At 40.0% G+C, this 22724-nt stretch overlaps 1 protein-coding gene across 2 annotated transcripts in view; it reads left to right on the top strand.

The window, feature by feature from the left end:
- ESRRG (estrogen related receptor gamma) overlaps positions 1-22724 on the top strand; it is a 583686-nt gene that overhangs the window by 433428 nt on the left and 127534 nt on the right. For both annotated transcript variants that reach the window (XM_065892087.1, XM_065892078.1), the window contains exon 3: positions 3675-3791. In XM_065892087.1, the coding sequence (XP_065748159.1) occupies positions 3675-3791 (117 nt within the window). The remainder of the gene's footprint in view (positions 1-3674; positions 3792-22724) is intronic.

Below are 22724 nucleotides of genomic sequence, written 5' to 3' on the forward strand. Positions count from 1 at the left end.
CACTTGACCTTGTGGACAGTACTATGTGACAGCATCATAATTGATGTTCAGAAAAATGACCTTGAGATACCAAAAAATATCTCATAATTTGAAGTGTATCATTTTACTTATATACTACGTTTGGGTGGAGGATTTCTATTCTGCGTAAGCAATAATCCTTGCCTCCAGGGTCTTACCATCTAATAGATAATATGCACGTGAAAAGGTATAAAAGAATCTGGCACGTCTGTATATGATGAGAGTACCCGAAAAGATATGAGAACCAAGAAATCATTTTCTGCTAGGGTGGTTTGAGAAGTTTTCATGAAAGATTTGAATGGAATTTGAGTTGAACGTTGAGCCTTGGAAGTAATTTTAAGAAGAAAAGAGGGGCAAAGATAGATCATCCTCAGAGGGACATCTGAAGGACACAGCAAAAACTGAATAAATCAGATCGGTGCATCAGGAAGTTCATATAAGGTAATCATTGTAATGTTGCTGGAGAAGTGGATGAGAGTCACATGGGGCAGGGATTTTGTTGGCTAGGTGAATATTTTATGTTTATTCCAGAGGCCATAGGAATCTATTGTTTCTTTTTGTTTTTTTTTTTTTTGCGGTACGCGGGCCTCTCACTGCTGTGGCCTCTCCCGTTGCGGAGCACAGGCTCCGGACGCGCAGGCTCAGCGGCCATGGCCCACGGGCCCAGCCGCTCCGCGCCATGTGGGATCTTCCCGGACCGGGGCACGAACCCGTGTCCCCTGCATCGGCAGGCGGACTCTCAACCACTGCGCCACCAGGGAAGCCCTCTATTGATTTTTTTAAAAGTTGAGTTAACGACATTATCAAAAACATCATAGGAGGAGGAATATGATCATGGTATGCAGTGTGGATTAGAGGGGGACAAGACGGAGGCAAAATGCCCAGTTAGGAGATAACTACCATAGTCCAGGTGTGGGCTCACACAGGCCTCATTTAGGGGCCTGTCAGAGGGCCTTGTTGCGAAGGATGAGGATATAATTTTCAAAGAAGAAGAGGAACTAGTTTGAAAAGAAAGGTGATTATTTTGTGTATGTGTGTGTGTGATGCTGGGTCATCCCAGTAGTTTCCAGCACTGGGTTAAAAGGGATGGGGCAGGGGAACTTGTGCTCATGCCTTGATACTAGAAAGTGAACAAATGATGACTTTGTATTGACTTTTGAGGAACAAAAAAAGGGAAGTAATGCTGTTCGGAAAACATTTTTTTTTTCCCTTTCTAACTAGTTTTTGTTCCGCTCTTCCTAAGAAAGCAGAGGCTTGGGTTTCTTTTTAAATAAGTATAAGGAGAGCCACGTAGACTGGAAGGATCTGGTAGTAGAATACTAATTAACCCCTAGAAAATGGCTAGCAACACTCTCTTGATGCAAAATAAATTTTCAGTGAAAATCACAGTGAAAAATTATTCATCTAAAGTTCAGATTCTAAATCCTTTTATTCTCAGCCGTGACCCAGCCAGTTTGGTTCCTTTGACTTATCCTTGGTTTTCTGTGAGTGTAATAATACAGTAACACAGTAATATCTCTGAGGAAGGTGATGGTATGTGCTTCTGTTGATGCAATTAATATTACTCTTAATATTTCACCTATTATGTTAAAAAGTAGTTGCTTTTATTACTATAAATGCCCTGAATTAGAATGCTAATTTAGTCAATTTTGATAGGATTATCTTAAGTTATAATGCACAGGCTTTTTTTTTTTTTTTGAAGTCATGCATACTTAACCAGTTCCCCGTAGTTATGAGTGGTTAGGTATTACTTCCTGTTGAATTAGCAGTTGCTGAGTAGAGTCTTTCTACAATCCTGCAATCCACTAATGTGATATTTAATGAGGAGACATCAGTCTGGAGAAAGGTAGTCAATATAAATCAGTGTTTACAAAGTGTGATTAACTCTGAAATATTTCATCAATGCTGTGGTCCCAGGCAGACTCTATGCTAATTACTAGAATCTGTGCATGTTTCAGGGGACTTGGATGGACCCTGGGTATTGCAAACATGGAGCAGCAAAATTGCAATTATGCTCGGACCGTCTCTGATGACAATTTATGCATTTGGTCTGATGACCTCCCCCTTCCCAAGAGGGCAATAAACAGAATGCATTTTCATTAAGATACTAATGCACTTAATCACAAGGGGAAAGGGTTAGGAAGTAACGAAAGACCTTCAAGCACTATGTGACAGAGCTGATAGGGGAGAGAGGCTTTATTTTAAAGTCAGCTTCTCTACAAAGCTGTAGGCAGCCCCAGAGCACTTCCCACACATAGTCTTTGGCACTAATTGAAAAATTGCAAGTTAAAGTTTGGATCTTCTGGTGACATCCTTATCACTTCAGATCTGTTGTTACTAACGTAAATGATGTAAACTGTAATATTAAGAATATAATCTCATTTATTTATAACACTTCCATGCAGCTTGAGTGTTTGGAATTCATTATGCAAGTAATTTAATAAACATGATGATGATGACGGTGATGATGGTGGTCATGATGGTTGTAATGAAGATGGTGATGATGACGGTTGTAATGAAGATAGTGATGGTGGTGGTGATGATGGTAATGATGGTGGTGATGGTGATGATGGTAATGATGGTGGTGATGATGATGGTAATGATGGTGGTGATGGTGGTGATGATGGTAGTGATGATGGTGGTGATGGTGATGATGATGGTGATGGTGGTGATGGTGATGATGATGGTGATGGTGGTGATAGTGGTGATGATGGTGATGGTGGTGATGATGGTAATGATGGTGGTGATGGTGATGATGATGGTAATGATGGTGGTGATGGTGGTGATGATGGTGATGGTGGTGATGATAGTAGTGATGATGGTGGTGATCATCATCATCGGTAAACATTTTCCAAGAGTAAAATTGTATTGTAAGGCTCTGGTAAGTGATGAAGCGAGAACCATGTAGCTTCAGTCCCTGCCCTCAAGGAGCTTACTGCGCAGTCCCAAATTAGCCTGCTGATCATTTTTCACAGTGAGATTTGTACTGTTCAGTATCAGAGAGACAAAAAGTCTGATGCATCAGGGCATTAGTAACCAAAAGAAATCCAGGATGGATGATACTGTAATACTTTTTTTTTGTTTTATTTTGTTTTGGGTTTTTTTGCGGTACGCGGGCCTCTCACTGCTGTGGCCTCTCCCGTTGTGGAGCACAGGCTTCGGACGCGCAGGCTCAGCGGCCATGGCTCACGGGCCCAGCCGCTCCACGGCATGTGGGATCTTCCCGGACTGGGGCACGAACCCATGTCCCCTGCATCGGCAGGCGGACTCTCAACCACTGCGCCACCAGGGAAGCCCTGTAATACGGTTTTGATGTTGGTGTCTTTATGGAAATAATCTGCTGGGAGATTTCTTTTGGATCCTCGAATTCTGGAAGACCGCTACTTTGTATGAGTGGATGAAGCACAATTTTAAAGGCTGATTCTAAGCTTAATCTTTTGAAGAGCTTCACCATGTATCTTCTCATTGTTTGATGCATCTTCAGTGGTTATAGCGAACATCTGGCTCCATGATATTTGTGACATCCTCATGACTCCTGTTGACTTTTTTTTGAGGGAGGACGGCAGGAGTAGCAGAGTTGGTGTTGCCTTGGGGATGCTAGGATTGCCTGGGTCTTGCAAATCTAACAGCTTCTTTTCTTAAACTCTATGTTTTAGGTAATATAGAATATAGCTGCCCTGCCACGAATGAATGTGAAATCACAAAGCGCAGACGTAAATCCTGCCAGGCTTGCCGCTTCATGAAGTGTTTAAAAGTGGGCATGCTCAAAGAAGGTAAGGCTGTGTGCTACTGCTCCTGTACTTTAGGCTGGGGGTGCGGGATATACAGGGAATTACAAAAATATTAGAGAAACCAGGCAACTCTGGGGTCACAGTAAGTATCCTGAATCTGATAGCAGAATACTCCTCCTTTATACCTGGACTTGCTGATCTCTCGTGGCTAACTGCTTGACATCAACAGGAAGGGACAAGGTAGGACACATCTGATGTGTAGCTAAACCCACCAGGTATGCTTGGCAGTTCGGTTTCTTTTCATCTTTACTGTTTGCAGAAGGCAAAGGATGAATGGTAGCCAAGAGGCTACTGTCATTGTCTTTTTGCTTTCTTTTCACTACTACGTCTACAGAGGGATCCCCCCCCATCTTTACTGAGGTATAACTGACAAATAAAAATTGTGTATTTTTAAGGTAGATGACCTGTATTTCATTAATATATATTTTGAAATAATTGCCATAATCAAGGTAATTAACACATCCATCACTTCATATGCATACCGTTTTCTTTCTTTCTTTTTTAAAAATTCATCTTACGTTTAAAGTACTCTTTATTCTTTTCTAATCTTATCTTTGGGACTTATCTTCTATTATAGTTTGTAACAATGATATTAAAATTGTTGCTTTCAGTTGAGGATAACAACAACAAACACAAAATAATAACGATGAGCATGTATTCCGTGCTAAATGAATTGCCTAAGTTCCCACAGCAGATGAGGGTAGAGCCAGGAACTGAACCCAAATAGATTCTAGAATTCACTCAAGTCCCCCACCTAAATCAAAGTTCCTGAAATCTTTGTATATTTCAGTATGTCTAGTGAAACTAACATTTTAGCTTGGAGATGGAGAAAAATTGTTCTTTTCTGTGGGAGGCCTAGGTTTAGTTTTGGGTTTGTTTTTAATATATTTCTGTATAGGTATGTGCTTTGTAGATGTGCATTTTATATACTGCATTTAGGTTTCACTGTTTCCTTCTCTTCAGAAAATTTGCCAGAGTTTAAAATAAATATGATAATTTTATACAGTAACAAAATGGAAATATGGTCATTGAAAGAATATGAGGTAAATTAAATATTTAAATGTACTGTTTCTGTTGAGTCATAGACTGTATCTTGTTCCTGGAGTCGGCCTTATGAGTTTGTATAATTTGTTGTTACTGGAGATCACCTATTTTTTTTACAGGCTTTTTTTTTTTTTTTTTTTTTTTTAGTAACTTTATTTATTTATTTATTTTTGGCTGCGTTGGGTCTTCATTGCTGTGCGTGGGTTTTCTCTAGTTGCTGCGAGCTGGGGCCACTCCTCGCCATGGTGCGTGGGCCTCTCATTGTGGTGACTTCTCTTGTTGTGGAGCACAGGCCCTAGGTGCGTGGGCTTCAGTTGCTGTAGCTTGCGGGCTCTAGAGCGCAGGCTTAGTAGTTGTGGCATACGGGCTTAGTTGGTCCATGGCATGTGGGATCTTCCCGGACCAGGGCTCGAACCCGTGTTCCCTGAACTGGCAGGTGGATTCCTAACCACTGCACCACCAGGGAAGTCCCGAGATCACCTATTTTTTAACTTCAAAATCCAAGTAGATCCAAGTATTTATTCCTCATGAATGAACCAGAGCTTTAATTAGGTATGGCATCACCAGATCTCATAATTTTTCCTGGCTTGTTCTTATTCCAAGATTTTTACTGTGAACCATGTCATAGGAAGATTAATGAAGCAGATTGTATTTGGGTACGTGGAATTCATGCTATTTTTCTCTTGTCCACTAAGATTAACTCCTCCACTGGCTAGGAACTAAGAAGATTCTCCCAAAGTCTTCTCATCCTCAACTTGAAAAATAATTGTAAACAAGCGTGTAACTTTATCATGAAAGCCATATCATGAAAACCAAGATATTTGCCAAGTAAAAAAATAAAATAAAAAACAGATTGCCTGCAGCAACATGGATGGACCTAGAGATTATCATACTAAGTGAAGTAAGTCAGAGAGAGAAAGACAAAAATCATATATATCACTTATATGTGGAATCTAATAAAATGACACAAATGAACTTATTTACAAAACAGAAATAGACTCACAGACACAGAAAACAAACCTGTGGTTGCCAAAGGGGAAATTGAGGGGGGAGGGATAAATTAGGAGTTTGAGATTAACAGATACACACTACTATATATAAAATAAATAAACAACAAGGACCTACTCTATAGCACAGGGAACTATATTCAATATCTTGTAATAGCCTATAATAGAAAAGAATCCGAAAAAGATATATATGTGTGTGTGTATATGTATAACTGCATCACTTTGCTGTACACCTGAAACTAACACAACATTGTAAATCAACTTTAATTCAATAATTAAAAAAAGAAAACAAATTGCCTAGTAGGATGATTCAATTTACATATAAATATATTTTATATAAAATATGCTATTAAATTTATATTAAATAAAAATTTTATACAAATTTGTACTGTAATAATTTATATTAATACATGCACATTACGATGGTATATCCATGGAGAAACAGAAGGAAGGATAAAGATTGGTACCAGTGTTAACACTAGTACCTAGAAAAAAAGTCAGGGTAGGGAGTACTTTTCTTGTTTACTCTATAGCTTTTGGCACTGTTAGGATTTCTCCACAGTGAACACGTTTTGCATTTATAATGCATTTCCTAAATATTTATTAAGTTCCTCTCATGTGCCAAGCACTATTCTAGGCTCCAGTGATGCCACAGTGAAAATGACAGATATGGTTTCTCTTGCTAGAAGAAAGCTTATGTGGAAGATACTAAAAGGATAACAATTTTAACAAAGGAAAACATATGAATAATAACCCAACGATAACAACCCAACCCATATGACAAAGAGTTTTCCTCTGAGTTAGGACAGTGGTGATAGCTGACTTTCTTGTGGTGGAAACATTACCTTAGTAATTGCCTTAAACCTCATAGCAGAGTAGCAAACAAAACATATTTCAGAGTGTAACAAGTGATTGACAATAATATTTTTGGTCTTAATTATCTTTATATTGCCACTTAGTTGAGCTATAGAGACTCAAACCAAACTTAGGCTCATTTGAAAAGGCTTAATTTAGAGTTTGGACTTGAGGAATCATTATTTTCCAAAAGCAAATCAGTGTTTTAAAAATGTTATAAAAGTAATGTATCAATTAACACTTTGAATGGGTATGTCCTAGATTTGGATTTTATTGTTAAAAACTAAACTACATGGAGATACACCTCCATGTCCAGGTAAATAGGATTTTTTTGAGCAGTTTGATTTTACTACTAGTGTACTCACCTATTTGCCCTTCCAGTTTTAAGGAGGAAGTAGAAAACATTTTCCCCTAAATAATTTTCCCCATTGTGTTTTCAAGAAGGAGCAATCTTGAAGGGTGGTTAGAGTGACTGAAAAGGTGTGAACTGTGTTTAATTAAACATTGTTGGTGAAAGTAAATAGAACGGGTGCTTATCTATAATTCACACCTCTTCAGTTGCTGTTATCAAGCCTTTAGAGGGACTGTTTTCAAGGGAATTGCTGCTGTTGCTGATATACTCAAAAAATAATTTATTTTCCTTTACTTCCTTGTGCCCACTTTGGTGGAAAAATATCTCTACGCCCCTTCCCCCAAATAGAAAGGAGATGATAGTTATGAGTAAATATGGAATACTCTTTTTCTTCTGTCCTTAAAAAAATACAATGAAATATTGCATTACACCCTGCATATAAATGCACAGTTATGTTTGGCCATCTCCTTGGCTCAAGGCTTACCTTCTCAGACTGAAGAGAATGATACTGTCTTAAATGTATCTTTATGGATGGAGAGGGGTTTCAGTCCCATGCAGTATGTCAGAGATCATGATGTTGTAAATCTATTCCAATGTAAACCTGTTCAATTCGATTACCGGTCCGTAATAATATTTGTCTGTACAACCCCCATGTTGGCCACAGCAGTCCATACAGGCTGATGGCACAGCAGGTCGGGAAATTGACAGACCAAATCTATTTAAACAGAAAACAACATGAGTTCTAGAATCTGAAATGAAATCAGATTTCAACAGCTTTGATGGGAATCTTCTTTCCTTTCACAGGGATTTTTATTCACCTAGCCATGTGCATCTTAGATAAAATGCTGCTTGAGGGAAATGAAGATGTTTTCATTAAATAGGGCGTTTATAAAAAGATGAGACTTTTATTCTTTTAAAAATAATGTCTTGGTTTTACTGAGTGGCATTTCTACTAATGATGTGAGGTACGAAATGGAAGTGGTGGCTTAGTGGGTAAACAACTCCAGTTACATCGCAGTGTGTGTAATTAAATTCCTATAAGACGTGGCTTATCATTAGACAGCACCAGAATCATATCCAGATGAACCATGTTTGGTTTTAATATTAGAATATTTGAATCAAAATATTGTTACCAGTGGAAGCAAAGAAACAGTTGTGTGGGGAAAACAATCAAAATGCAACAACATAAAACTGTGAGAAGTACAGTTAAAAAAAATGGTACTTTGTTCAAATCCAAGTTGTTGCACCACTCCGCATCCTGAAAAATCCCCTTCGCTTTTTCTGGGCTCCCCTTTCTGCCAAGCCTCACGAATGATGGGCCAGCATTATTTTTTTGGCATTATACCATACTGTATGTCAGAGAAAACCCATCTATTACAAGATATCTGGTCTCAACATTCCCTTTTCATTTTTTTCAGGTATTGTTTATTTGAAGGAAAAAACAAGAACTAATCAACGTGTACCTATAAATCTAGTCAAGATTTATTTTTATTTTGATCTTTCTCCTTAGTTATTTAAAGGCTATTGTAGGACATACTGGTTCGGTTTTCTCTCTGTCAGTGGCAAACAGACATTTTATGAAAGCAATAATTATTTTATTTACGTATAGAATTCATGGATCCGAAGATTGAAGAGAGGCTTTTTGCTCTTTATTGGCGTGATGGGTTTCACCTTGGCGACTCAAGTATTTTTCTTTGACTCTTACACATGAGAGCAAGAGATGCACATTTGTGTGCAATATTATATTCCCCAGCCAGGCCAGCCTGCATGCCGTAGTACAGACGAACCCAGGCAGCCTGGCGGACTGGTTTAGTTATTTCATGCCAAGAAATTGTGCTTGTCACATTGCCTTTAAAGAGGTGGTTACTTAACCCTTCTAATCATCGCTTTCATCATTTGCAAAATGGTAGTGCGATAATAGTATTTGCAAAGAAAATGTTGTGCATAGCCAATAAGATTCTGCAGGTTAGGTGCTTAGCATACCATGTGACCCAGAGCAAGGACCAGATCAAGGTTAGCTATTGTTGCTGGAGACGGTAGGGGTCAAGCTTTAAGGTCAGGTGGATCTAGATTCAAGCCCTGGCTCTGTCTCCTCCTGGACCTGGGGCAAGGTATATGACCTCTAGGACTCACTTGCTTCAACCTATTTATTTATAAATATGGAACTTAATCCTTTGTCTACCAAAGCAAATGGACAAATCACACACCTTTTCAAACAAGAAGAAATATAAGAATTCTACTAACCTCATAGGTACATTAGAAGAAATATAAGAATTCTACTAACTTCATAGGTACATTAAATTTTACTGAGGTAACTTTGATATCAGACCATCGTGGATAAAAATCAGAGGAGAGAAATAAGTTTTAGCACACCTCCATAAATATTAACTGAGCTTCTCCCACGTGTCTGTTGCCAGACACGTGGGAGAAGCTTTGGCTTTTAATTGTGCTTTGGCTTTTAATTCTGATTTTCCACAACCTTGCATTGTGATTTTAAGCAAGTCCATTCAACTCTGCCTTTATTTCCGTATGTGCCCGGGAGCAGTTAGACTACTTTCTTTCTCATCTCTTCTATTCTAAAATTCTATAAGTTTTGTTAAAAATGATATAATGTCTCTAGAAACATAGTACCAATATATGACACAAAGATACTTATAATTATTACCGCTGCTGATGACTATGTCCATAAGTTTGAAAATACAGTAAGAGCTATGATTCGATAGACATGGCTAGTGAATTGTGCTACTTTGTAAATTTTGTCTTAACTGAATAATTCTTTGGATGCTTTCCATCTTTCTAGAAAAGCAGGAGGTATGTTATTTTTGTCAAAGTTAATAGAAGGGAGTTGAAGGAACAGTAGAACAATTAATAGGTATTTAAATACTTAGGACTTGAAGTCTTGATCATGTATTTTTGTAGTGTTTGAAAAACTTTTCCTCTTTATTTCCTCACAGCCCCTACCATCTCTTGTTAATAAATTGAAGTGCAGTCAGTAGAGTTTTATTTCTGTGGGCATCTAAAGGCTCATCACGGGTTGCCGTGTTGCTACTGGTCAGATATATTTGAAGTTTTGTTGTTAGATTTTTAAAATAAAAACATTGCCATAAGTGGGAGAGGAGAAGAGTGAGTTTATATAATTTTAAGTGCCTTCTGGGGGAAAATGAGCCATTAAAACAAACAAAACACATAACAATGTTATATGTGTTTTGTCGATAACCATATTTACATTTCATATCTGATTTGACATCTTTAAAGTAAGTTTCTATTACAGAGGTGCTCCATATTTTCCTCCACTTTTTAAAAGTCTAAAAAATAGAAGGGTGAAGATTCTAGGCTGACAATTTACAAGATATGGTATAATCGTGAGTCTTCCTGTTCAGGGTAAAGTCAAAGCAGTGGTTGGGAATCAGCATTGGAAATAATGTGGAAAGGTGCAGGATATTACAGTTTTATTATCACCTTAAAACCTCACTGAGAGGAAAATAGTGGGACCCTGAGTGCCAGATTCTCATTAATCAGATGAGGAACTCCAGGTTCAGAGTGTTTTAGTAACTTAACCCAAGGTCCCATTGCAGATCAGTGGGAGTGAGATGAAAGTCAGGTATGTCATATTCTCAGACCCCTCCTGTAGCTCTATCAAGCCATGTTGCAGGCTTGGCCCAAAAAGGGGTCTTTCCTGCTCCAGCTGTGGGTTGATTGCCCACCATCTCAGTACAGCAGGCCAGTAGTGGCCCGAAGTATTCATTTAAGGGTGGAGAAAATGGGAAACAGTGCTGGCACTCCCAGGAAGCAGCAGAACTTGTAGGTTTAACAAGGGGTTTGTGCCTATGATACATGCATAAAGGGCATTCATAAGGAAGGGACTTTTCCTTAGGATTCTGAATGGGGAAACCAGACTTTTCACCTGGAGTTTAATGAGGCCACTGAAGATACAGATAATGGTGGGGCTCGGCCCAGGAAAGGTCTTTACAGGATAACCGAGCAGCTAGAATATTGGGCATAGAGTGAGTTGGAGAAGGCATTGTGTACCAGGAGCTGTGGAGTGGGGAATGGCAAGGTTAAAGATGCTGCATAGAGGGACTTCCCTGGTGGCACAGTGGTTGAGAATTTGCCTGCCAATGCAGGGGACACAGGTTCAAGCCCTGGTCCGGGAAGGTCCCACATGCCATGGAACAACTAAGCCTATGCGCCATAACTACTGAGCCTGTGCTCTAGAGCCCACGAGCCACAACTCCTGAGCCCATGTACCACAACTACCGAAGCCCACGTGCCTAGAGCCTGTGCTCTGCAACAAGAGAAGCCCCTGCTCACTGCAACTAGAGAAAGCCCGCACGCAGCAACGAAGACCCAACGCAGCCAAAAATAAAATTAATTAATTTTTAAAAGGACACTGCATAGAACAATGCATTCAGGTCCGTTCATTTTGGTCAAGCTGAGTTAGTGTCTGTTTCTAGATAGGTCCCTGGGAAAGAAATTAACCTGAAAAAGTATGAAGATCTAGAATGCTCTTTCATTTTCATTTCCTGGTTCTCTAGTACCTTAAAAGGCTCATGCCATGTATGCCCTGCGTAAATCTTTTGGCTTGCCAAATCATTTAAAATCCATCAAGCATTGCCAGTCTGTGTAGAATGGAAGGCCCTCATCTTTTGCTCTGTCTCATCGATTAATAAGACCTACCTCATATTTAGGAAATCTTTGAGTGGAAAAAATGATAGGAGTATAGAGGATTCCTCCACAGTAGAGGATTCTTTGTCCAGAGACCCTATTTATTCTGAGCTATCTTATCATAATCCATAGTGTATACTTCCTATTTCTACTTTTTAGTTTGGAGAAGGCATTGTGTGTGTGTGTGTGTGTGTGTGTGTGTGTGTACATATATACATACATATGAGACAGAGCACAGATTATGCATTTATTCATTTAGCTGCCATTACATCTCCCCAGTCAGTTGTCTTGAGCCCCCAGGTTATAAAGAAAACTTATCCCAGAACTGTTTTGCTGCAACTACAGCTTGTGTTTTGATTTATATATGGCAGTGGGAACTCAGAGTCTTCTGGGTTTACCCTATCAGCAGAAGCAGCAAAGAGCAACTTATCTAATGACCCTTCTGTTTCATATCTTCCATTTTAATAAAATGTTCATTTAAAGGCTGTAGCATTTTTCCAGGTAGATTCTCTTTAAAAAATACAAAAACTACTCAGCCCATTTATTAACAAACAGATTTGTTTTTGCTTACTTAAAGAACCTGCTTAGAGCAATTTATCCTAGCAAAATATCTTTTGTAAAAACCTCTGAATAAGATGTTGCCAAGGTGGATTTTTTTTCCCCCAAGTCTAATATCATTATGCTACCAAGTCAAAAACAGAAATTATTGGTAGGGAAATTTGGGTTCCTACTGCCTTCAAAAAGGAGAACAAAGAAAAGGAGAAAGCTTTAATGGTATTCAAGGAATATATTTCTCTGTTAGATGACAGTTAGTAGAACTGCATTGACCTCACCGGTATTTCTTGCACTCTCTGTTGTAATAGTATCCTAAGAAGCTCCCTCATTAATGCAGAGGATTAAACAAAACTCCCAAGTTATAATGTAAGCAATAGCAAAGAGCACCGTTTTCGTGAGCTCTGTCTTGACATTAAGCTGTTGGGAATATACTTAAGGTGCCACGAAAACTTATTTCGTGTACAGGTACTGCACTACCAGATGATGACTTCTGGGTTTTTTTTGTCATGCTTTGTTGGTATGAAAGCCTGAATAGTCTTCAAATGAATAGCAAAGATTTTGAGGGTAAGAGTAATAACACTTATTCGTGAGAGCTCAGTGTGCATTAGGCTATGTACTATGTGCTTTAGTTGGATTTTTATTTTTTTTGTTAAGCCTTACGGTGACCTCCAGAGGTGGGTATTTCCCCATTTCACAGAGGAGAGAAAAGCTTAGAGAGATTATGTTACTTGCCAGAGTTCTCACAATGCATGATGGAGTCTGGGTTTTAGAGCAGGCTTTCTGGCTCTACTGCTTATTCTCTGTATTTGTTTAATACAGTAGGAATATTCTATACATTTAGCTTGGGATTCTTCAGCGGCTATGGGTATTATGAGATACTGAGCTCTTAAAAGATTACTTAAATAAACCAGTTTTTTTCCGAACCAAGGCTCACTTGATTGCTTTGAGTTCTTTACTTCACGTCCGGAAATAGAATGAACTGTGTCGAAAGGCAGTAAGTTTCCCATCACTATGAGAGATGATGTAGAGAACAATTTCAAGTGTCATGTGGGGATTAGACTAGAAGATCTTTCATGGTGACTTCCCACTATGAGATTCTTGAGATCTCAACATAAACTTTAGAATAACTTGCCAGTTATAAACTGTGTGAATGAACATCAACAACACTTAAGCTGTTCGGTTCCTGGGAACCCGATTTCGGGGGTCTCTGTGTCAAGCAGTGTGTGACATCTTATTTAAATCCCAATTGGAGCAGAGGGGAACGTTTTGTTTGGTGACATAGTTTTACTCTCTGGCTCCAGTTTTTAGTTAAGTGAAGTTCAGAACCAAATTCCTTGTAAGTTTGTAGAGAGCAGTGAATCTGAGTCACTGACTTTGAGTACCATCTGCCTCAGTTGTTTTGAGGATGTGGCCATAGTGGACCGCTGGGATATTACAATCTTATCTGTCTTATAAATGGGGAAAATTGAAATACTAATGTTTTCAAGATTTGTCCATGATTCTGTATCTAACCCATGTGAATCTTAGTCTATCACATATTTCCTGTGGACCTTTGGTTCTCTGGAACCATTTTATATTTATATATTTTTCGAAAATAACAATTACAGTAGAAATGAAGTGGAGAGATTCTCTCGTGTGATCTTACCAAACGCAGCACTGAGAATTATTTGAACTGAATACATCTACCCTCGCTCGCTGCCTTAGTGTGAGAGAAGACAGAAAGATTGCAATTATAAGGAACGGTTCTTTTAGCTTCCTTCCTCGTGCTTTAATGGGAATACTATTAATAGTTAATCATTTATTTGATTGTCCTCATTTGTCATTTCCATTTGTGAATTTGAAATAGGAAGCCAGCATTTATCTAATATGCTACCAATTTTTATTCCTTTTGGATTATTAAAAATCCCCAATGGATTTTGCCCCAAGGGGGAAAGAACCTGCTTCAACATTTGCTCTTGCACTAGAAGTCTAGTGACAGCATGGTAAGTGGGGAGGGGAGGCCCCCGCCATATAGGACTCTGTTGGATGTGGAATTTTTCCCCACCAGCCTCCAGACAACAGATTTTTGTTCCCTTTCACCAATACCCGCGTATATCAACGTGGCCCTGTTGTTTAAGACATTATGCTTAAGTTTAATGCAAAGGAATTCTGGTATATATTTGAATAAGGCCCGTTTAATGAAGAGCTCCATGGTTTTATTTCCTTTGGGCACCATTTCTAACGTGTTAGTTACCGTACTTGTTGAGGCTACGCAGAACTCTGCTCCCTCTGTGTTATCCAAGGCATCAGACGTGATTTCGTTCGCTTTGAAGTCTCTCTCTCTTAGTAGGTTGTCGAGCCACCAACCAGCTTCCCTGAGGCAAGCTGTCTGCAAAAGAATAAGCCAGCTGGCTCGGCCAAGGTTGATCAATGATGAGCGGCAGGCTGGGTTCCAGGTTCACAAAAGCCACTCAGTGGAGAGTAGGTCAGCGGCTTCCCCAAAGCCAATTAGCTGGCAGAAGTCTGGGGTGCCTGGTGCTCGCCAAGTTCCCTGAGCCTGATGGTACTGGTGGGGAGTCCATCCTTGGGCTTCCTGGCGAACCAGACTTAAGTGAACGGCAGATTGTGCTGTTGGAGAGCCAGTGCGGCTTTGTGGCCACGAGAACAAATATCGAGGCCCTGCCGCTCCCACCCAGCCTGCCCCGGGCAGACAGCACGGCCCAGGCGCCTTCGAAGCTGCTTCCCAGGTGCCGTGGAGTTCAGCTGAGTAGCCACTCATCCTCATTTTGTTTTTACCTGACTTCAGCTTCTACGCTTTTTAATATTGACGTGACTGTGAATCATGCCGTTAAAAGAGAAGCACATGGAAATGATTTTGGAGGCAGGAAGCTTTATAGAGACCTTTGACAGGAGTGTGAGGATTTCCACTCTTAAAGCCCCAATTGCAAGAGCCCCTGCTTCTACACGGCGGTTGGGATATCATGGGTCCGATGTCAGAACCCAAAGGGAGGGTTTCTTAGTGATTGCCCTTGGGTTACCCTGTCTCTCCAAAAATGATGTGTATCTAAAGTCATAATCCTTTCCCTATTTTTCTCAACGATGACATTTTCAACTGTGAGTCTTTTCTACATAGGCTGCGTAGTCCTAGTTTTAGGTGCCTGGACTGTTTGATTAGCACTTTTTAGGTATATTTGGGATGCGGGAAATTGAAGGAGTAGACTATGTAAGAATGAGATCATTTGCGTTACCTTGTTTCACTTAGCATGTGTTTCTGCTTAGCTCTGTATAAATTTCCGGTTCTGTTTCTCAGTTCCAGCCAGCACGTTACCCACTTAGGAAGTGAAGTTCATTTTGCCCGGCCTGCCTCTCAATTCTCAGCTACAAGTGATTTCCTTGTGGCCTCCTGAGCCCTTATTTAGTGGCTTCTCTATGTCCAGTTAATTTCGCCCAATTAAACTTTTCCCTCATACCTAACTTTTTTGGGGCATACAACTTCCTCTTCCTTCCTCTGCCCTCCCCCCACCCTACCTTTTGAACATTTTTTTGTTCCAAAATTTCTTCTAAAAGCAAAGTTTCTTCACCACCATAGTGAGTTGCCATTTGGTGGTTTCCAAGCTTATGACCTCTGTAATTATCCCCTCCCTGTGCCACCCCCCTCCCCGGATTCACCCCCTGCTCTCTTACATTTATCCCCAGGCCTATTAAGTCTCTTCAGTATCAACATTATCATAATCATTAGTATATTTGAAGCCAATTAAATGGCAATTACTCTGACCTTAGCCAGTCTTAGGTTATTATCAATTCATGCATAATTTGGAAATATTTGGAAGGAATGTGGATTCTGGCCTTATGGTCTAATCGGTGTAAATATTTCTATGTGCTGTCCAAGAAATACAGCCTGTTCATTATAACATCTAGAGTCGGGGTCAGGCTATTCCTCTGTAAGCTGCTTTCTAGCAACTTATGGACCGAAATCATACATATTCGCCAAACCCGTCTTCAAACATTTATTCATCCACTTTTTATCCACCCGTTCAATGAATATTTTTGAGGCATGGCTCGATTACCAATCACTTTATTAATGCCGAGGATAAAAAAGTGAACATGACAGACAAGTTTCTGCCCTCATGGAATTTATGATCCATCATCAATAATCATAAGCCTGATTATTTACAATTATATAGATTCTTCTCCCTTCTGAATTTTACCAGCCTTTATATTCTGTTTCATACAACTTAGCATTTTAATTTCAGGTAGGGAAGTAGAGTGTAAAGATGAAAAGCTTGGTGTCTCAGATCAGATGGAGTCTGTGACTGTGGATCGAGCCCTTGTAATATGTCTAATGCAAAAGAAGAATTGAATGTTTAATGTTATCTAATTTTAGTTAAATTAAATAGCCCCATGTGGCTGGTGATTAACCTGCTGGGCAGTGCAGACATAGAATCTGAGTTCAATCCAAACTTTCTTACTTACTTGCTGTGTTATCTCAAACAAATTGCTATACCCAAATTTTTAAGCCTTATCTGTAAAATGGGGGTTGTAATTCTCACTGCATCAGAGAGTTGTTTTGAGGTTTAAATGAGGTAATAGTTGTAATATTCTTTGGCAGAGTGTCTAGTAAACAAATAAGAAATCAGAAAATATTGTGTTCGTATGGATATTAATTTTTTTAATTCTATTTGTCACTTAGTATTTACCATAGAGCAAAGCATAAACAGCTTCAGAACAGGGACTCTACCTGATTATATTTTAGTCTACCATGGCACCTAACATAACAATGATCACATAGTAGTTGCTCAATAAAATATAACTGATGAATTATTTCTTCTTTTTTAGTCTACTTTAGTAGGCTTTGAGTTCCATTATTAAAACCTGAATATAGAAATAATTTTGTCGTAAATAATGATTTTAGAAACAATTCCTGGGCTATCATCATATATAAATCATTTCTACATTTTCCTTTATATGTGTGTGACCATGACAGAATGGTATTTCAGAAGTCATGTTGTACTGAATTTATATTGAATACCCTGATGACACAGCAATAGATATATCCTGTCTCAAAAAAAAAAGAAAAGAAGATGAGAAATGCCATTGTTTTTCACCTGTCTTGCCCATAGACATTTGATATGTTAATGAATATAAATGAGAAAATTAAGACCTATTTTTTAGATTGAAGTATAGTTGATTTACAATATTGTGTTAGTTTCAGGTGTACAGAAAAATATTAAGTTATACATATATATACTTTTTCGGCTTCTTTTCCATTACAGTTTATTACAAGACATTGAATGTAGCTCTCTGTGCTGTACAGTAGATCCTTACTGTTTATCTATTTTATATATAGTAGTATGTACCTCTTAATCCCAGACTCCTTATTTATCCCCTACCCCTTTCCCCTTTGGTAACCATAAGTTTGTTTTCTATGTAAGACCCATTTTAAATAACTTGCCTAAGGTCGTACAACTAGTAAATGGCAAAGCCAGAATTCCTTCCTGATTTCTCAGATGCTGAAGCCCGTATGCTCTACTGATATTCATAATGCAGTCTTTTGGTTTCTCTCTTAATTAGTTGATCTAACCAGAGTGTTGAGGCAAAATATTATTTCAGGGCACATGGAAACCACCGTTCTCTGCTATTACTTCCTTTTGTGAGCAAGGAGAACTTGATTTCAGGGAATGGTTTTGCTGCCAGAAATAGTAGAATTCCAGAATCATTCCTTGTTATAGATACTCTAAAATAGGAGGCCTGTGCAATCACAGGACCGTTTTCTGATTTCTGTAAATGTTGCTCTCTGTAGGACCACAGGATTATTTCTTAATGTTTCCATGTAGACTATTTTTACCTTTTAGAAACGGTTTGAATCATGTTGGAGCCGCTGGTGTTTCTGAACTACACCCTTTCCAGGTAGGCTATCACGGGCTATTGTTTAGCAGAAGAGACTGCCAGTGCCTAGCATCTGTGCCCAAGAGGCAGTCCAGGTCATTGTCTGATGATTTCATTTTCTGTTGGTAGTATCACTTTCCTGCTCTGCAGTCAACAGGTCCAAATTTGTGGTCTGTGAACAAATGTATTTCGCAACGATTTTGTATATGTCTGTAGGTCTCCCAGGGAGTCATTAATTAGAATCTGGAGGGGATAGTGTAGAAAAATAAAGCTCCATTAATGGTGACAAAGTAAAAGGAACAGCGATTCAATTCAAACTCTGTGTGCCTAGGAAATATTAGATAGAGAATCTCCTGGTTATCTCACAAATCTTTAACTATTTGGTTATGTGCTCCAGCAGAAGAAATCTATCAAAACTTTTGTTAAGGTAGAAAAGAACAAAATCCCCCAGCTTTTACAAGTAATTCTACTTCTTTTTTTTTTTTTTTTGCGGTACGCGGACCTCTCACTGCTATGGCCTCTCCCGTTGCGGAGCACAGGCTCCGGACGCGCTGGCTCAGCGGCCATGGCTCATGGGCCCAGGCGCTCTGGGGCATGTGGGATCTTCCCGGACCGGGGCACGAACCCGTGTCCCCTGCATCGGCGGCGAACTCTCAACCACTGCACCACCAGGGAAGCCCTCTACTTCTATTTTAATGCCACTCGGGAACTGGACTCTTTGGAAGTTCCTAAGCTTATGAAGCTGGGAATTCTTCCCTTCCTCACCTTTCTTACTTGCAGTTATAGAATCTCACTAGCAGCTGCAGTTAATGCATTGATTTTAACTGGAAACCCAGAAGGAGTGAATGCTGAAGTCGGCTGAACTCTTAAACGGTCCTGGGAGACCAGAGTCATTTGCACATTGGAAAACAGCTAATGGGCCAGGGAAGCAGAGGTTAGTTGCAAGGCCTTTCCTATGCCTCCCCTCCATCACAGTGAGAGAGATCAGAGATAAAAAGTCTTCTCATGTGACCTGCTAAGGTACCTATACCTCATTCTTTTGCTTTATTTTCACTTTCCTTTTTCTTCACGGCTGGATATTTTAAAGAAATTCTAGGCTGAGGAAAGTAGAGGGGAAAATGCTGAATCCTCAGTTTCTAACATTGCAAAGTTCCATTAGGTAGTGTGATATCTTAAAAAGGCACGGGTTTCCTATATGGGCAAAATAAAGAGAATACATTTGGAATGGTATTATAAACACATCATTTGACATAGCGTGTTAAGATCATAGAATTTTCTGGTAGGCAGCCTTGAGTTGTTGTTAGGGGGCTGATGACTCACAAGTTTCTTAATGTCTCCAGCCTCGGTTTCTTCACCTATAAAATAGTGATCATAATAATAATGCCTACCCTATGGAGTTTGCTGTGAGGATTAAATAAGATAACAAATTAAAAATACTTAGCACCCTGTCTGGTAAATCTCAGCCCTTGGTTCATGTCAGCTGTCATCAGTATCATTACCATCACTATTATTTTGTTGTCTAAGTGTTCAGGACACTGCCTGGCTAAACCCAAAACAGATCTGTTCTGCTTGGTCTCAAATGTCATCTTCCTGGAATTTTTTTCCCTTCTAAATGACCAAGCGCTGTGTTCACAGCAGGTTTGGGTTGTCTTCACACTGCTGCTGTCCATGACTTACTGGGGTCAGAGGTCCCCAGTAATGCTCTGTGTGACTCCAGCCCAAGACCCTCCCCCGTGGGTATGAGATCTGAAGGTGACAGGCAGGGTCGGCAGAACCTGCCAGAATTACAGAGACCCCTCTGTGGATTGTGGGAGAGCAGCACACAAGCCTGTCATGGACCAGAAACGAATGACCTTGCAGCCATGGAATCACTTCTCATCCAGATCATGGCTAACGTTTTCCAGAGTGTAATTTATGGCACCTACAGTTACTTTGGGACATGCTAATGTGTTCGTTCACTTCTAGCTTTTCAGGGTGAACAATATGTGAGTCATTAGTGAAGAAAGGGCTTCCGCCTCCACCTCGAGCTTTAACAACCATGCCATCCCTTCAAACCTGTGCTGTTTTAGGTTTGTTGTCTTTGTGGTTTTAGGTCTCTAAATAACTTGGGTTTAAGGTTGCAGGTCACTGGGAGCCTGCAAGTTCTTTACTTGTCTTCCCAAGTTCTGCCTCGAAGCCATTATTCCGGCAGGGAAAGTAGAGAGTATAAATTACTCTTGCATAGGAATGTCCTCCCTTCCTTCCCCTTTTCCCTACCTCCTTTCCCTACCCTATTATTGACCTTAGAACATCACATCAATGGCAGCAGCTCAGAGTTCTATATGGCGCCCACAGCTTTAAAGCTGGTTTTGTACCCATGTACTGCAAATCTCGTGGCAATGGTTTTGGTCCCAGAGTATGGGGGTTGGAAGGTTTGGCGTGGAGAAAAAGAGAAAACAAAGAGAAAGCAGGGAGGAGAGAGGAAGGAAGGGCAACAAAAACGGAAGAATAGGCTTACACGGTACAGATGACTTAGTTCTCTGCTTCTCTTAAAACTTGCCTTCTTCAATACATTTTGCATTCTTTCTCTGTATATAGAGTGGTAACCTGGCAGAATACTGATGAGGCCAGAATGACATTTGAATCTCTCTCTGCAGCCTGCCTACCCACATTCCCCAGTTTCCTTTTGGGGGAGGAGGAAAGGTATCAGCCCCTGGTTTGTCCCTTTACAGTTTGTCCCTGCATCGTTGAGTAAGAAACTACCACCCCAGGCAGTGTTATTACTGGGCGGATGCACTGCCTGTCCAGCTCTTCCTGCACTGGCTCGTCTCTAATTAAAGTACTTGCTATGAACGATTTTTAAGCACCGGAGCTTAATGAAGTTAGAAAAAGGATTTGGATACAGTTTGTGAAGACTTCACATTGTTTGAGTTTTTTCTCTCGGGAGAACTGTAAAGTCTGGAGGCACTTTGAATTACTTACAATGTATTCCATTTTGTTCTTTTAAAAATTTCTCTTTTAGTGGTGCAGAGCTGAAAAAAGCCCACTGCCCACCTCCCCCCTTACCCCCCAGGAGAACACTGTAACTCTTGCTTTGCAAAGTGGCTTCTTGGGAATTTACCAGTCTTTGAATACTGTTATCTAATTAAAGGGATGGCTGTGTCTTTAATTCTCATTGGCAGTTCTACCTTTGACCCTGCAGTATTAGGAGTTAAAAGTAAAGTCGCATTCATCCAAGATAACCCGAAGCTTGTCCATTTGGGTACTTAGCCCTTTCACTGATGCCTGGAGCTCTGTGCCTCAGAGATACTGGGCTGAGCAGGAAAACAGTGATCTATGCAGTTCCGTGTAGATCTATGGAGTGAATTTCTCCAGCCACTGGTGGGTTACTGCTGACCAGTCAAATGCTGGCTAATGCCTTCTATTAGATATCGGAGTAGCCGTAATTTGTCGTCGATAGCTATAATTAGGTTTATCTACCCTTTTAACCAATACCATAATCTTTACCAGATTGTTATTGTTTGGGGCTATTGAGAGAAATTCTGAAAAAACCGTTCTAAAGATTGATTTCAAAGCAGTTCAACCCTTTTGGGATCCTTCCTTTTATCCACCCCTTATTCATTTTCCTCTCAAATAGTCAAATGCCTTCTCAGAAGGAAATGTCATGAAGGCATGTCATGTATCTGAAAAATAATTAATATAATTGACAGGAATGTCGGTTTTCTGCTGAGGTGTGTTTCTCCTAATCCCGCTGTGCAGTCTTTAATATTGATCTAATTGTTAGGAAATCTTGTCACTCTCCGCTTACCCTACCTGGGCTAAACATTTTCAGGACTGAAGATCCTTGCGCTTCATAACATTTACACCTGCCCTAGAGTAATCGTTTGACAAAAAGTGGGTTTCCTTTCTCCTGTGTGCTGGGGCGTGTGTCCATAACATCTATGCACGGAAGGGGTGCATGCGTGTGTACAGTGCCTGCCTGCCGTTGACAGTTTATTCGTGTACGTTGCATATCATATTGCAAATGGCACATCAGAGTGTTGGAATCTAGGCAATCAGAGTTCAGCACTTAAAGTGTCCAGGTTGCACCTGAACTAGCTGGAGCCTGCCAGCCCCGCAAGCCCACTGAGAGCATCTGTCTCGCCACCGCCTAGCTCATGCTGTCTCCTCTGCAGGCCCTCCGATTCTTCTGACTATGACCATAAATCATCCACCTGTCAGAAGCTCTTGCTGCCTGGATTATGCAATGTGCCTGCCTTCATTTGGAGGTGGTGTGAGCAGGAGATTGCTGCAAATCGTCTGCATTCATTTTAATGCCATCCCAGCCTTTCTTTAGCTTTAATGAGGGGATTAGGGTGGTGACAATGACTTTCAGAGACAATAAAAGTCTTCAAGATTCTGGAAGTTGCTTTGTATGTTGGGGATAGCTGATTTGAGATTTCTTTTTTTTTTTTTTTTTTTTTTTTAATCCCAAGTAAATCATGGTTTAAACATTTAGGCAAAGAGGCAGGGTATTACACAAGGCCAGCTGTCTACAGCTCTATTTATTGGCTGTATAATAGTTCCGTCCAGCTGATGAACTTAGGATCAGTC

Source organism: Phocoena phocoena, chromosome 1 (assembly GCF_963924675.1).
Source record: "Phocoena phocoena chromosome 1, mPhoPho1.1, whole genome shotgun sequence".
Classification (NCBI taxonomy): domain Eukaryota; kingdom Metazoa; phylum Chordata; class Mammalia; order Artiodactyla; family Phocoenidae; genus Phocoena; species Phocoena phocoena.